At 43.9% G+C, this 15460-nt stretch overlaps 1 protein-coding gene across 4 annotated transcripts in view; it reads right to left on the reverse strand.

The window, feature by feature from the left end:
* ERBB4 (erb-b2 receptor tyrosine kinase 4) overlaps positions 1 to 15460 on the reverse strand; it is a 1174706-nt gene that overhangs the window by 238918 nt on the left and 920328 nt on the right. For 2 of the 4 annotated variants that reach the window (XM_060688174.2, XM_034433703.3), the window contains exon 16: positions 5513 to 5587. In XM_060688174.2, coding sequence (XP_060544157.2) covers positions 5513 to 5587 — 75 coding nt within the window. Of the gene's footprint in view, positions 1 to 5512; positions 5588 to 5711; positions 5757 to 15460 lie in introns of all 4 variants that reach the window. The other 2 variants (XM_060688175.2, XM_060688173.2) reach the window with 1 other exon arrangement.

Raw genomic sequence — 15460 nt, forward strand, 5'->3', positions numbered from 1 at the left:
GGATGAAACTGCAAACAGTGGCAGAAATTTAGGCTTAGCATGTAAGTTCATCTACTGAGGTTCTTCGGCCTTTGTTATTAATGAGGCACTAGAGAATCTTGGAATATTCCCAAGTAGCAGATTTTGTATTTCTTCTCCTCTTAATGATGCTTACCTTTCAGGTGTTGTTTGTAATTACAGCTAAATGAAGCTGTAAATAGTTAAGCTTAGAATAAATAAGATCTCAGTGTTCTACATAAATTCCCCACTGCCACCACTATCAAAATAACCAGAAAGAAAGAAAATTGAAGAGCTAACTTGAAAATGATCCACTCCTGAGGACACAAAATTAATGTTGGTACCACAATAGAAGAATATAGTGTGCCAGAGGCAGGTAACATGGTGCCCTCTAGTTATTTTGGACTATAATGTGTATAATCCACGATAATTGGATGTATAGCCTAGAGCAAAAATATATACCAAAGCATCGGATAATTCCAAGTTGCCTACCACTGGTCTATGAAGTAAATAAATTGTTTGTTTATTATGGAATAACCAGATTATTTCTTTTTCTGCTTTGCAGGATATGGTTCCCTCTGTGAAGAAAGATATTGGTATCTGGGGAAATTACAAAGCATTTTCTTCAACAGCAACATCTACATTATTTTTAAAATGTCACTATTGCTATCACTCACTTCTAAAGTACAGTTTTCTAATATTAATTTAAGATTAGAGTAATAGTTAATGAATGTTCAAAATCATGGGGTTTTTAAACAAATGTAACAAATCCTAATGTAGAAAGATGATTTATATTTAACCTTTTCAAAGCAATAGGATTAATTTGGCATCGAAATTGAAAGAGCTGATACAAAGGTGATGAAAACAGTTTCAGTCATGTCACTTGTTCAGTTTGATTATTCAATGATAAATATTTTAATTGCTAAACTGTTTTTCTGAGATTGGTTGTGGGAAGGCTACAGTTGTCATAATCCTTGACTATTTGGCTACTTTGACCAAAATCTTATTGTAACTGCAGAATACTTACAGTAGGATTTTGTCAATTAAAAATCAATTATTCCATTTCAGCTTAGAAAATGTTACCTAACTATTTATATGCCTTTTTTAAACAAACAAACAAACAAACAAACCCTCATTTAAGTAGTTTTTACTTAATTAAATAGGGTACAATTAACTTATAAACAACTGGAACATATGGAAAACTGTAATCGACATAGAAGAGCATAGTGCTATAAAAATTAAGTCATCTACAAACATGCAGAATTTATTAATGGCAAGTTTCCCTTTCCTATCGTGTATTCTGTGTTGCTGAGTTACTGTGAAATTATAATGAAATCCTGCTGTGAAGTGGTTATCAAACACAAGGAGGAAAAGGTTTCACTGCTTTACAAAGGATTTGCTGTTAATTAGCTTTTGTATACATACACCGTCAACAAAAAAAGAAAGCTTGGTATTTGTAAAAGGTGATGCGAAAGAAGAAATGTGCTTTTGTTCAACTGGAAGAAAAGATGAAGAGCATTAATATATGCACACAGTTTTACCCCACCATTTCTCTGTGGGAAAGACTTGGCTAATTAGTTCCTGGTTAGTTAAAAGGGGATATGTGAAAATAAGGGGGACCATTATTTAGTGTATAAATCAATACATACATCTGATTAGAGAAGGAAGTATTAAAACATTGTTTCCCTATGCTGATTACATCTGCCACATTATGATTCCTTATCTACCAGAAAAAGAAAAATGGTTCCCTTTCATTTTATGGATTCTTTTGCTCTTAATTATACCTTGAATGCTTGCTGTGAAAGCTGAAATGTTAGCATTTTTCCGAAATATAGTCATGAATTAGCTCTTCAGTTGGGCTGCTAGGCTTTGAATATTGTATCAGTTTCTGGCTCAAGATATTTCATCTGGTACATAAATTAGGTTCCAGGTACTTACTATACATACCAGGCAATAGTTATGTATGACCTCTATACATTTCATAGGACTAAGGCATGCCTAGTAGTGAAAGACGAGTACTGTGACAAAAGATCTCAGGTGGCAGAACTTAGGAGTGTGCCTCCTGGATAGAATCATGTCTAATGGTCTCATAGGGCAGTCATTTTAATATATTCATTGTATCAGCAATGACAGCCCTGGGCTGGCTGGCATGGAAGCTAACCAGGACCAGCCGGATTAGTCCCCAAGTAGGAGGTCTCCAGGCAATTTCAGTGCTGAAGCTATTCTGGGAAGTTGAAAATCACCCTGGAAGATGGCAAGGGCCAACTTCTCCCATCCTGTGGCCAAGTAAGCAGCTCATGAAATCACTATAAAGGGAGACTCTAGTTCAAATATGCACCCCTCATTCATGGACAAGAGTGGAAGAAAACTTATAGGTTTGCTTTGGAAAATCCTACATAGCAGAGGTATTATCCTTCTTTCTTCCTATTTATTTTCCTCTTTCCTCTTTAGAACCAAGCCTTGGTTCCTCAGTTGAAAGAATAAAGTAGAGTGTTCGAACTTTTGACTTTAAGCATGAGGCATCATTGGGCTTGCCACCACTTAATTGGTTTGGGCAGTTTATGATAAAGTGAAATATGCTCACTCTTCCTTTATGTTAAAAAGTATAATATTTTACAGTAGAAAGATTAATCAACTATTTGTTTCCACATCCCTTGTTATAGCACTGTACAATAGGCAAGTGGCTGATAAGTTAAGAGTGAAATATTGGATTGATTCATTTCCAGACATTAAGGAAGCAAACATTATTAGATTATGCAGTGATTTGGATTAAAAGAGGGGAAAGTGAATCTGCTCTTATAGTTCTCTTGAAAATCATTTAAGAAAAACAGCTTTTCTTCCTGGTTTTGCACAATTCTACTGTACAAAATGATTAATTTAGTTCAAGGAGATGCCACTATGTCAATACATACTCTCAATTTCTTTTCTCCTTCAAATTCTCATTCATACCTAATCAACAAATGACTATCATTTTGTTAAGTTTTATTGTCTCAGTTTGTCTTCTGGTGCCAACTGGTAATGTATACTGGGAGGACATAATGGTAGTTCTGCAAACAAAGTCCTTGCCTTAACAGCAATTACACTATATGGTGTTGAAGATTATATTTTGAGCCTCTTTAACTTCTATTAATATATCTAGGTAAAATAATTTAAAATGAAGTGACATATACTACAGTTCTCCTTTTCATTAAATTCAGAGATGTTGAATATGTGTTTGAAACCAAGCACGGGCCATAGAAGACTATGCATTTTTGAGTGAAGACTTGGACTGCAAAATTCAAAACAGTCTGCAGTGTGAAGGCAGATATGTGATGCTTTCTGTGCGGACATTCTGGCTATTAAAAAATCCCTTCATCACTATAGTATTCATCAGTTCAGTTTTTTCATGATTTTCAAATGATAAGTGATAATAAAGCTCATTCCCAGTACAGTTAAAATGATCATTCCAAAAATGACCATAATAAATGCATGGCAAAAGCTTGGAACAGCTAGTAAGTGGGGAACACAACAATAAGCAAGCTAGAAGCCATCTGCCAACCTACCAAAGATTGACAACTAATTCTGGCACACTCTCCGTTCCTCTCTTCTTTTCTCTTGGAGTGTGCTTCCAATGCTGGTTTTAGAGCTGATGAGTCCATTTTCTGCCAGTTGTTCTGTAAGAGGGAATTCTTTACTGGCAAAAATGGGAACACATCTTGCTCCTTACTATTGATAGCTAATAGGAGATTATTCCTGTATTATTCTACTTCTTCTGTTCCAAGTCTATATATTAGCATGGATCAGTGTACAGTTCTTCTGTGCCTTCAAGCGACATCTACTGTATATATTCCTGAACAATAGTGAGAAATCTTATTAAATAAGCATACTAAAATCATAAATCTAATTCCCATTCATAAATATCAACTTTCTACTCATTTTAGTAAGCTCCTAGCCTGATTCTATGCTCAGAAGTAAGCCATCATGACTTCAGTAGGACATATTCCTTTTGCCCGTATCTGCAAGCCTAAGCAATAATTGTAATTATATATGTGTTCCATTGAGTGGAACAATGTCCTAGAACTGAAATGTGTTGTTTTCTCTTCCTGGGTCAAATAATCTTTTACATAATCTTTAGTAATATACTGTATTAACAAAGTTCCTGGGTAGGGACAGGAACAGTTAGTTAGTTAGTTGGGCCAAAATAAATATATTTTAACAATGCCCATCTATATATGGTTTTCTGCTGATCTGAATTTATTCTGTTAATATGCAATTTAGCCTCAGGATCAAAATGTGTCATAGAAGTACATTTGTATTTTTGATCAAAATTGTATGCTGTAATATGAGACAATACTAATTTGATTCAGCAGGTTAGGCATTTTAGAGGTGCTGTCAGCCAAGGAATGTCAGCTGGTGGGGACAGGTGACATGCCTTCTCTGTCATAGACCTGCTCTCTGAAACATTTTCCCTCCCAAAATCAGGATAGCTCCAGCCTGATTGCTTTTTAGGGGATTGTGAAGACTTGGTGGTATGCCCAGACCTGAGGCCCTGAGTGTGTTAAGGCCTCCATTTCTTAACCTCCATGGCAACAGTTTTACATGTGTGTGTGTGTGTTTTATGATATACACCACCCAGAATCACTTAAGATAGGTGAGTATAAAAATAAATACATAAATAAATAAATAAAAATACCTCTCAAGAACTATCAGATAATTAAGACAATTCCTTCAATATTTTCAGAAACAACTATTATATCTAAATACAAGTAATAAAAAGAACTACATTTAACAAGATGATGTTGATCTAAAGAAAAAAAAAATCAGCGGACATAAGGTTAGTGTAGAATATTTGAGACAGAAAATCACATTAACCAGTTTGATTAGTTTGGGCCATATAACCAGAAAGGATCCATTCTATTTTTCAAACTCAACTCCTGGAAATCATCTGGATAAGTCCTTGCAGTTGTCTTGGCAAGATATCAGAAGTGGTTTGTTTTTGCCTGTTTTCTAGGGCTGAAAAAGAGTGACTGGCCCAAGATCACTTAGCTGGCTTTGTGTCTAAACCAGAACCAGAACTCACTGTCTCCTGGTTTCAGGTCTGATAGTTAACTACTACACTAGGCTAGTTCTCATGAGGAATATTTATACATTTATTTATACTGGTGCTGTTGCAACAAGTTTTGTTCCACCTTCCTCCCATACCAGGTAGAGTAGTTTGAATACAGGCTATGGAATCTCTTAAGGACTCCAGCCTGCCTTACACAATCTTCATTTAAACCTCCACTAAAAATATATTTTTAATATTCAGATTCCAAAAGAATCATGAAAGCATGTGGGAACTGCAATTTTATGTTTGAGGGTGCATGCTTAAATTTATTTAATTCAGTAAGCGTCAATAGTATAGAAAGTAGCCCAAAAAGACTTGAATGGATGAATACAAATTTAGGATCCTACTCACTAAACTGGGTAATGCAATTATTCTACTCCTTACAAAGAAAGAACAAAAAGAACAAAAAGTTGGGATGGCTGATGTTACCTAGCGTGCTGGAGTAATGTGGACTGGCGTGTCCACGGAAAGTAAATGCAGTCATGCCTAGTGGGGCCTCTACACCTGCAGGCAATTACAGAACAGAAAAGATCATTCACTATTCACAGGGGCCATGCACACACAAGCACCTTTGCGCACACATGGAACATGGGAGGTGTGGCAAGAGGAGCAAGTGCTCAGCAAGTACCTATCCATGAAACCAATGCAGTCCTCGAGGCGTGGGCCTATGCACCTGCAGCGAATCCAGGTAAAGGTGGGGGAAGGGAGAAGAGAGAAAGAGAAAACATGCATTAGGCATTTTATAGGCAGAATCACTATCATCATCATCATCCCCCTTTCATTTTCCTTGCTCCAAATAGTTACATTACAATATTCCCTCAATTGTCATGAAGCCATTGCTTCAAATGTTTTTCAGTTCAAAATGCCTCGTGTTTGCTCTGCTGTTTATAAAATTGCAAGGCTAAATCACTGTGGATACAAATTGTGATTCTTCAGTTACTTACCTCAGTACAGATAATTGTGGATTTGTGTAAAAATGATCAGAGCCGAGTTTCACCTGCCAAGGCAAGGATCTACATGGTACCTTAATACAATGGCCCAATAAATTCAATCATTACTGACTATAATACGGTTATGGCTTAAAAGATAACAATTAACATTTTCTCTTCAAGGGGCATAACTATCATTCTATCAAGACTGGATAAAAAGTAATTATATTCATCCAATGTGTGTGTTTATTGATTGATCAATTGATTGATCACATTTATAATACTACCAAACTCCATTAAGTACTCTGTACAGCATAAAACATTTAAAATAGTAAGAAACAATATAAGAAAGATAAGAAGTGTCTTTGTGTCAAGAAAAATAAAATCATCATGTAAAATGATATCAAAGGCTCACCACACACACTAACCGAAGGCCTGTGGGAAAGCCAGGTTATGAAGTGCTTTTTGAAGATAGTCCCACACAGCTCTATGGGGGATATTGTTACAGAGGGTAGATGCTGCAACAAGAAAAAAGCCTGCTTCCTTGCCCTCATCAGATGATATGATTTAATGAGCATGATGCAAACCAACTCTTGTTGGATTGTATAGGACAGGCAGAAACGATCAAAGATATGTAGTCATTCAGGCAGCCAGGTTCTATGGGTAAAGGGTTTGTGGTAACCCAGCAACTTGAATTGCATCTGAATTCCTAGCTAGCTAACTGGTAACCAATGCAGATCATGAGCAACAGTGTTACACAGGCATTGTCTGGCGCACCCATTACAGTGATGGGTTGCTACCAGTTCTCACCAGGTCGGGCGAACTAGTAGCAGCAGCAGCGGGAGGCTCCACCCATCCGCCCGGATGCTTCTGCGCATGCGCAAATGTGCTGTGTGTTTGCACGAGTGTGCACGCACAAGTGAACCAGTAGTGATGGGATTTGGAACCTGCCCCTTACCTATTATTGTCTGCATTGATGCATACTGGAGCAGCTGCAGCTTCCAAGGGATCTTCAAGGGCAATCCCATGTACAACACATTGCAATAGTCCACATGTGAAGTGACTAAGGCACAAATTATTGTTTTGATAGGTGGCCTCTCCAGTCCAGGAGCAGGCATAGCTAACATACAAGATGGATCTGTACAATAGATTTCTTGGCAAGAGCTGTCACCTCACTTTTGAGCACAAACTAGAAAAATCTCCAGATTATACACCACTCCTAAATGGGGAAAGGCAAAGCCGTCCAAAATTAAATACTCACAATGGCTCAAATGCTAGGGTTGAGTCTGAGTCTGTTCCTATCCATCCTGATCCTCATAACCTCTAGACCAGGGGTGAGTCATTAATTTTCCCAAGGGGCCACATGAAAACCTGGGTCTGCCACTACCCCCACTTCCCGACCACAGGTTGGACAGGGATATACAAATGTGGCCCACAGCCTGTAAAATGGTCAAGTCTGCTCTATTTATTTATTTATTTATTTATTTATTTATTTATTTATTTATTTATTTATTTATTAAATTTATATACCGCCCTATTCCTAAGGGACTCAGGGCGGTGAACAGCGAACGATAAAAATACATTTAATATAAATGTTAATAAAAAACCAATTAAAATATACTAAACACTCTGGTCCTAGATAATTCAAGACATCCCAGTTTAAAATAAAATCAAAAAGCAATATAAAGGGAAAGTTAGGCCAGGCCAGCCTGCTGAAACAGGAATGTTTTGAGGGCACGGCGGAAAGTGCGCAGATCCAGAATCTTCTGTATCTCTGGGGGGAGCTTGTTCCAGATGGTGGGTGCCCTCACAGAAAAGGCTCTCCCCCTGGGGGCCGCCAGTCGACATTGTTTGGCTGACGGCACTCTGAGAAGCCCCTCTCTATGGGAGCGTACTGGGCGGTGAGAGGCTATTGGTGGCAGAAGGCGGTCTCGTAAGTACCCCGGTCCTAAGCCAAGGAAGCGCTCTAAAGGTGGTAACTAAGACCTTGAAGCGCACCCGGAAGACCACAGGGAGCCAGTGCAGCTCGCGCAGGAGGGGAGCCACATGGGAGCGCCATGCTGCTCCCATAACTACCCGCGCGGCCGCATTCTGGACCAGCTGGAGCCTCCGGGTTCTCCTCAAGGTGAGCCCCATGTAGAGAGCATTACAGTAGTCCAGGCATGAAGTGACGAGGGCATGAGTGACCGTATTTAACGCGTCCCAATCCAGAAAGGGACGCAACTGGTGAATCAGGCGAACCTGATAAAAAGACCTCCCGGCCACAGCCGTCAAGTGTTCTTCTAAAGACAGCCGTGAGTCCAAGAGGACGCCTAAGTTGCGAGCCCTCTCCGTGGGGGGCAATGACTCATCCCCAATAGTCAGTGATGGCACCAATTGACTATATCGGGACGTCGGAAACCACAGCCACTCGGTCTTGGATGGGTTGAGCCTGAGTCTGTTCCTCCCCATCCAGATCCGTACAGCCTCCAGGCACTGGGACATCACTTTAAGGGCATCATTGGGGTGGTCTGGGGTGGAGATGTATAGCTGAGTATCATCAGCATACTGATGATACTTCACCCCAAAACCACGGATGATCTCACCCAGCGGCTTCACATAAATGTTGAACAGAAGGGGTGAGAGAACCGACCCCTGTGGCACCCCACATACAAGGGGCCTCGGGGTCGACCTCTGCCCCCCTGTCAACACAGACTGCGACCGATCAGAGAGAAAGGAGGAGAACCACCGCAACACGGTGCCCCCTACCCCTAACTCTTCCAACCGGTGCAGCATGATACCATGGTCGATGGTATCAAAAGCTGCTGAGAGGTCTAATAGGACCAGGATAAAGGAGCAACCCCTGTCCCAGGCCCTCCAGAGATCATCTACCAATGCGACCAATGCCGTTTCCGTGCTGTATCCAGGCCTGAAGCCCGACTGGAACGGATCTAGATAAGCCGATTCATCCAAGTACTGAGGAAGCTGTCACGCTACCACACTCTCAACAACCTTCGCAACGAAGCGAAGGTTGGAGACTGGACGGTAATTAGCCAACACTGCTGGGTCCAGGGAAGGCTTCTTGAGGAGAGGCCTCACCACCGCCTCCTTCAAGGCGGCAGGGAAGACACCCTCTCTCAAGGAAGCATTTATAATCCCCTGGAGCCAGCCTCGTGTAACCTCCCGAGAGGCCAGCACCAGCCAGGAGGGACACGGGTCCAATAAACATGTGGCCGCGCTCAGTCTGCCCAGTATCTTGTCCACGTTTTCCGGAGTCACAGAATCAAACTCTTCCCAGGTAATATTCTCAAGACTTGCCTCCATCCTCCCTCCCGAACCTACCCAGTCAGAGTCCAAATTTTCCCAAATCTGAGCGATTTTTGTCATACAGATATTGTACAAAGTCCTCGGCTCTACCCTCCAAGGGGTCCTCCCGCGCTTCCTGGTGGAGCAGGGAGCGGGTCACCCTAAACAGGGCGGCCGGGCGATTATCTGATGACGCAATAAGAGCGGAAAAATAGTTACACTTTGCCGCTTTTATTGCCACCAGGTAGGTCTTAATATGAGACCTTACCAGTGTTCGGTCAGATTCAGAACGGCTGGCCCTCCAACTGCTCTCCAGGCGTCTTTTCCGGCGTTTCATCTCCCTCAGCTCCTCGGTGAACCAGGGAGCCAGGTGAGATCGACGCTGGGTCAGAGGCCGCAAAGGCACGACCCGGTCCAAAGCTCCAGCGGCCGCCCTATCCCAGGCAGCCACTAGATCTTCAGTCGAGCCGTGTGCCAGAGCCTCAGGAAATGGCCCAAGCTCCATCTGGAACCTATCCGGGTCCATCAGGCACCTGGGGCGGAACCACCTCATCGGTTCCGCCTCCCTGCGGCGGGGTGTGGCGGTTCGAAGGTCAAAGCGAAGGAGGGAGTGATCTGACCATGACAAGGGCTCGATCGCTATATCCCCTATCTCGAGACCACTCAGCCACTGACCAGAGACAAAAACCAGGTCCAGCCTGTTTCCCCCCGTGTGAGTAGGACCATGAACTAATTGGGTCAGGTCCATGGCTGTCATGGAAGCCATGAACTCCTGAGCCACCTCAGACGTCTCACCGACGGATGGCAGGTTGAAGTCCCCCATGACCATAAGTCTAGGGGTATCAATCGCCACCGCGGCTATAACGCTGAGTAGTTCAGGCAAGGCCGCTGCCACGTGGCAGGGAGCCAGGTACGTAACCAGCAGGCCCATCTGCACCCCATGACCCCACTTCACAAGGAGGGACTCACATCCGGCCGTCTGAGGAACAGTGGCCTCCCTCGGACTAAGACCCTCTTTAATGATAACTGCCACACACCCCCGCCCCTTCCCTGTGACCTTGGCTGATGAAATGCCCGGAAACCGGGTGGGCACATCTCTACGAGAGGGACTCCCCCCTCCTGGCCCAACCAGGTCTCCGTAATACCCACCAGGTCTGCTCCCCCCTCCTGAACAAGATCACAAATGAGGGGGGCTTTATTTACCACGGACCTGGCATTGCATAGCATCAGCCGAAGGCCCAGGGCCTGAAGGTCTGTGCCACCTGGGGAACGAGAAGAGCATTGGGGGCCGGAGCGTGCCACCGCTTGAAGACAGCGAGCGCGCACTCCCGCAACTTGATGTGGCCTCCTACTCCCGCCATATCTGCCCCTCCCACCTACAGTACTGATGTAATGTCTATCAACAGCACAAGCTCTAACCCTCTCCTTGGCCCCAGATTCTGCATCTCCTCCGCCGTGCTCTTCAGATGGACTAGACCCCATCCCTCACGGGTTAATCCCTGAACCCATACAACCCACCCCCCTCCCGGGAGGCCCCCCAGCCTCATTATTTACATTGGAAACCACCCTCCTCCCAGATCCCCTTAAAATAGAATTTGAAAAACTATCTAAAAAACCCCAAAGCTTCCGGTTCTTAGCAAACCACCTCTCGGGGTTCCAAAACCCGTCCTTGAGGGCGGCCCTAGATAACTGGGAGGGCCAAACTTGCGAGAGGGGGGAATCTCGCAGTGCTAGGAGTTCTGTTATTGAATACATTGGAGGTGAGATAGAATTGGAGGCGATGAAAGGCCATTTTCTTCTTAAGGTGTTAAAGATGGTTTAAATCAGATGGTTAAGACAAAAAGGGTAAAGTAGATAATTGTACAAGGAAGCTAATATAATAGAACATCGGAATACCATCTCCCTCTTACAGTGATGGGAAAGTCTTGTGATTAAAATAAGTTAGTCATAAAAAGGGGGATGAGAGTCTCAATGACCGCCCTCTCACGGCGACCAGTCCAGAGTTACAGAAACAAAGGAGAAGATGGTCCGTCCCATCCACTTGTATAAATATTACAAATAAATTGTTCAAGACTCTCGATGTCTATGCTTCCTCCCTTTCTGATATCAGCAAAAATCTGAAGATAAGGTCGAAAAAAGCAAAGGTGGAGCATCCAGGCGGAAGAGATGAAATCAAATAATCAGGATAACTAGGATAGTCAAGGAGGAAAAGATATTTAAAATAAAGGCTATAAGTTGATCGAACAGCTGCAAGTTTAGACCCTGGCATCCAACAGCATCACTTGGACAGCCCAGGATTGACATGTAAAAGAGTGTATCATCTCACACCATCAAATGACTTCAGCCAATGGCCTCATGTAGATATTACATGGAGTAAAAGAATCAGACTTTGAAGCATCTCACAGGTTAGAAGCCTCAGACTTAATCTCTCTTTTTTCCCAACAACCAGAACTGCACACAGAGAAAGGGCACACACACCCTTGCCAGGAGAATCATGGATCTAACAAAAAGGTAGTTGGTTAGAACATCCCAGCTAAATTTACAAGACTATACCCCAGGTATCTTAATAGGACTTGCCCAGTCACTATGAGCAAATCTCAATGACTTTATCAATCAGATAGCTAGAATATTCCTATAGGGGTCCTATGATGCTATGACTTGTTCTTTCCCAACAAGGAAGGGGAAAGAGTGGATCACCTTAAATATACTGTATTTTTCACTCCATAAGATGCACATAAGACGCAAAAGTGGGTGGAAATGTCTGTGTGTCTTATGGAGCAAATATTACTGGTCCTTCAGTGAATAGCAATGGAATGGGACTTTTAGGCTCTACCCTTGGCTGCGCCTGCTTCTCCTCCAGGATCCCACCTCCGCGCATTAACCTCTAGCTTTTCTCCTCAGCTGGCCCTCCCCTAGGTGTTCACCCTGGGCAATGGGCCATGGCCCCTCTGTCCCACACCCTTCGGTGCGGCCCATTCGCCAAAACAGAATTTGTCCTGGGCCTTTGGCCTCATGGGACAGTTAGCCACCAGCCAGAAGCCATGATGATCACAGGGGCTGGGGAGCTTTGGGGGAGGTGCTGCAGCCAAACGGTGCCTCAGATGATTGTTAGGAGAAGAGGGGGGGGTGGAAGCTCCCCTGTACCTGATTGTGCCTCCCTGACACTGAACGGGCAGAGTTTGTTGCTGCAACTGCCTTCCTGGATGCCATGTGTGTGCAGGTCTCTCCTCCACTGCTGTGGTGAGGCCGCCCAAGTTCGGTTGGAAGGGAAGAGCAGGGATGGGGGGCGGGTGGTAAGTAAGCCCGCTTCATCCAAAGGAGTTTTTGTTTTGGGTGGGTATCCTAGCCTTAGGAGGAGAGAGGGAAGGAGGAAGGGAAGGGTGGGAGAGAGAGAGAGGGAGAGGGAGGGAGAAGGGAGACAAGAAAGGAAAAGAAAGAAAATAAAAGGAAGGAAGGAAGGAAGGAAGGAAAGAAGGAAAGAAGGAAAGAAAGTGAATGAGATATGGAGGGAGGGAGGGAGAGAAAAAGGAGAGGAAAGAAGGACCACAAACCCTGGCACTAGACGTAGTTTCAGAGGACACTTTGAAACAGCACAGCAATCCAGGGCTGGAAGAGACCTCAGAGGTCATCTAGTCCAACCCCCTGCTCCAGCAGGAGACCTTATATCTTCTGGGTTATTTTGGTGCCTCTAATACGAGGAAAATTCCCAGAAAAGGGAAGGAATTTACTAGGACAAGGCTGCCATGCAGAGGAAGGCAGAGATAGCCCTCGATTTACGACCACAACTGAGCCCAAAATTTTGGTTGCTAAGCAAGAGTGTTGTTAAAGTGAGTTTCAACGCATTTTACTCAATCCATCCTCCAACAGGGGATGTCAATTACTGTGGACCAGATTGAGAATTTGAGAGCAAAGGCCTGCTTGACACACTCATAAGGGAAGGGGAAGGGTACCCCTCGACTTACTGTATGTCCACCATTGAGCCTTGAATCTCCATTGCTAAGCAAAACAGTTGTTCAGTGAGCTTTCACCCACTTTACGACCTTTCTTGCCACCATTGTTCAGCGAATAGTTGCAGCTCTTAAATAAGTCACATGATCGTTAAGTGAATCCAGCTTCCCTGTAGACTTCGTTGGTCAGGTTGCAAAAGGGGATCACGCGACTCTGGGACACTGAGACCGTCATATGTAAGAGTCAGTTGTCAATTTGGATCACCTGACCATGGGGATGCTGCAATGGTTGTTAAGTGTGAAAAACAGTCATAAGTCCCTTTTTCCAGTGCCATTGTAACTTGTAACTTTTTCTCTCCCTCCCTCCCTCCATATCTCATCCACTTTCCCTTTCTTTCCCTCCCTCCCTCCCTTCCTCCCTTTCTTTCTTTCCTTTCCTCTCTCTCTTTTTCTTTCTTTCTCCCTTCCCTCCCTCTTTCACTCCCTCCCCTTCCTTCTCCCAACAAGCACCTGAGGCCGTTTGGTTGCAGCACCTCCTCTAAAGCCCCCCAGCCCCTGCGATCAATTGCACCATGGCTACTGGCTGCCAGCATTGGCAGTTAGCCAATTGGCTGGCAGCTAACTGTCCCATGCAGCCATGCAGCCAAAGGCCCCGGACAAATGCTGTTTCAGTGAATGGGCCACGCCAAAGCAGCTTTTGTCCCGGGCCTTTGGCCGCACAGGACAGTTAGCAGCCAGCCAATCGGCTAACTGTCAATGCTGGCAGCCAGAAGCCATGGTGGGATCAACAATCAATCACAGTGAAAGGCTGAATAGAAACAACCCAATCCAAGGACCTCATTCTAGGCTACAACTAAGGCCTTGCCTTAAATGCTCATCAGAACCTCAGAGAAAACCCCACATTTCCTCTGAAGCTGTTAGTTGCCTGTGACAGACAGACATTAGTTGCCGTGGACAAAATGATCTAATGAAGGGGTGTCAAACTCAAGGCCTGGGGGCTGGATCTGGCCTGTGGGGTGCTTAGCACTGGCCCATGGGGCCGTGCTGGAAGCAGTGAAGGACTGGCCCACAGTGCCTCTGCCAGTAAAAACAGAGCTCGGGAGGGCTGCATGCAGCCCTCCTGAGCTCCTTTTCACTGGCAGAGGGTTGCAGGAGGCCATCGCAGCTGAAAAGGGAGGTTGGGAGGGCCGTCCGTGGCCCTCCCAAGCTCTGTTTTTGCTGGCAGAGAGTTGCAGGAGGCCATCACAACTGAAAACAGAACTCGGGAGCCCGTTTTTGCTGGCAGAGCGCTTGGGCCACCACAGGCATCCCCGACACGAGTGACGTCAAGCTGACCATGCCCACCCTGGCCACACACCTCGCCTCCCCTGAAGGTCAAACACAATCCTGATGCAGCCCTCAATGAAATCAAGTTTGAATGATCTAATGAGTCATACCCTCTCTGCAGACTGAAGTAACATCAGCAAGCCAAAAAGCAATGAAAGACTGATCTTTCTTTCATAGTTGAAGATACTGCCTTCACTACCAAATAACATTGCAACTACTCTGAGATAAAAACCAGATTTAGTATGCCCCACCCAATTCAAGACAGGCTCTTGATTATTTGGATCCATGGTTGTCACAGCAGCCATGAACTCTTGAACTGCCTCAGACTATACGATACCATGGGGTAAGTTAAAATCACCAAGATCTAGTAACCTTAGGGACCTAGCTGCTAACCCAGTGACAAAGTTAAGCAAATCAGGAAGGATGCCGTTGCATAGCAGAGTGATCAGTATAAGAATAACAATTGTTGGATAGGATAGGATAGGACAGAATCTTTATTGTCACTTTCAATGTACACTAATCAGTATACATTAAAATGAAATTGCATTCAGCTCTCAAAAGATAAGCATTATACATATACCCACATACAGAAACAGAAATATCACAGTCTAGTTTGAATGTGGAACTAGACATAGAAAAAAAAAAAGAATCCTATGAGTTTACAAGATGGATGGCATAACGAACAAAGCTGTTATAGAATTTAGTAGTAGTCCTGCTATACATACTTCGAAACCTCCTCCCAGAGGGGAACAACAGAAACAGACTATGAAGTGGGTGTGTGGGGTCTTGGAGCTCTAAGCACTTATGAACGTATGAAAAGACCAAATCACATTGTTAGTTATCTGCACCCCCAGACATTTAATATTATTAAATGTCCTCCACAGCTGCAG

The sequence above is a fragment of the Pantherophis guttatus genome, chromosome 1 (assembly GCF_059756535.1).
Source record: "Pantherophis guttatus breed Tessera chromosome 1, ASM5975653v1, whole genome shotgun sequence".
Lineage (NCBI taxonomy): Eukaryota > Metazoa > Chordata > Lepidosauria > Squamata > Colubridae > Pantherophis > Pantherophis guttatus.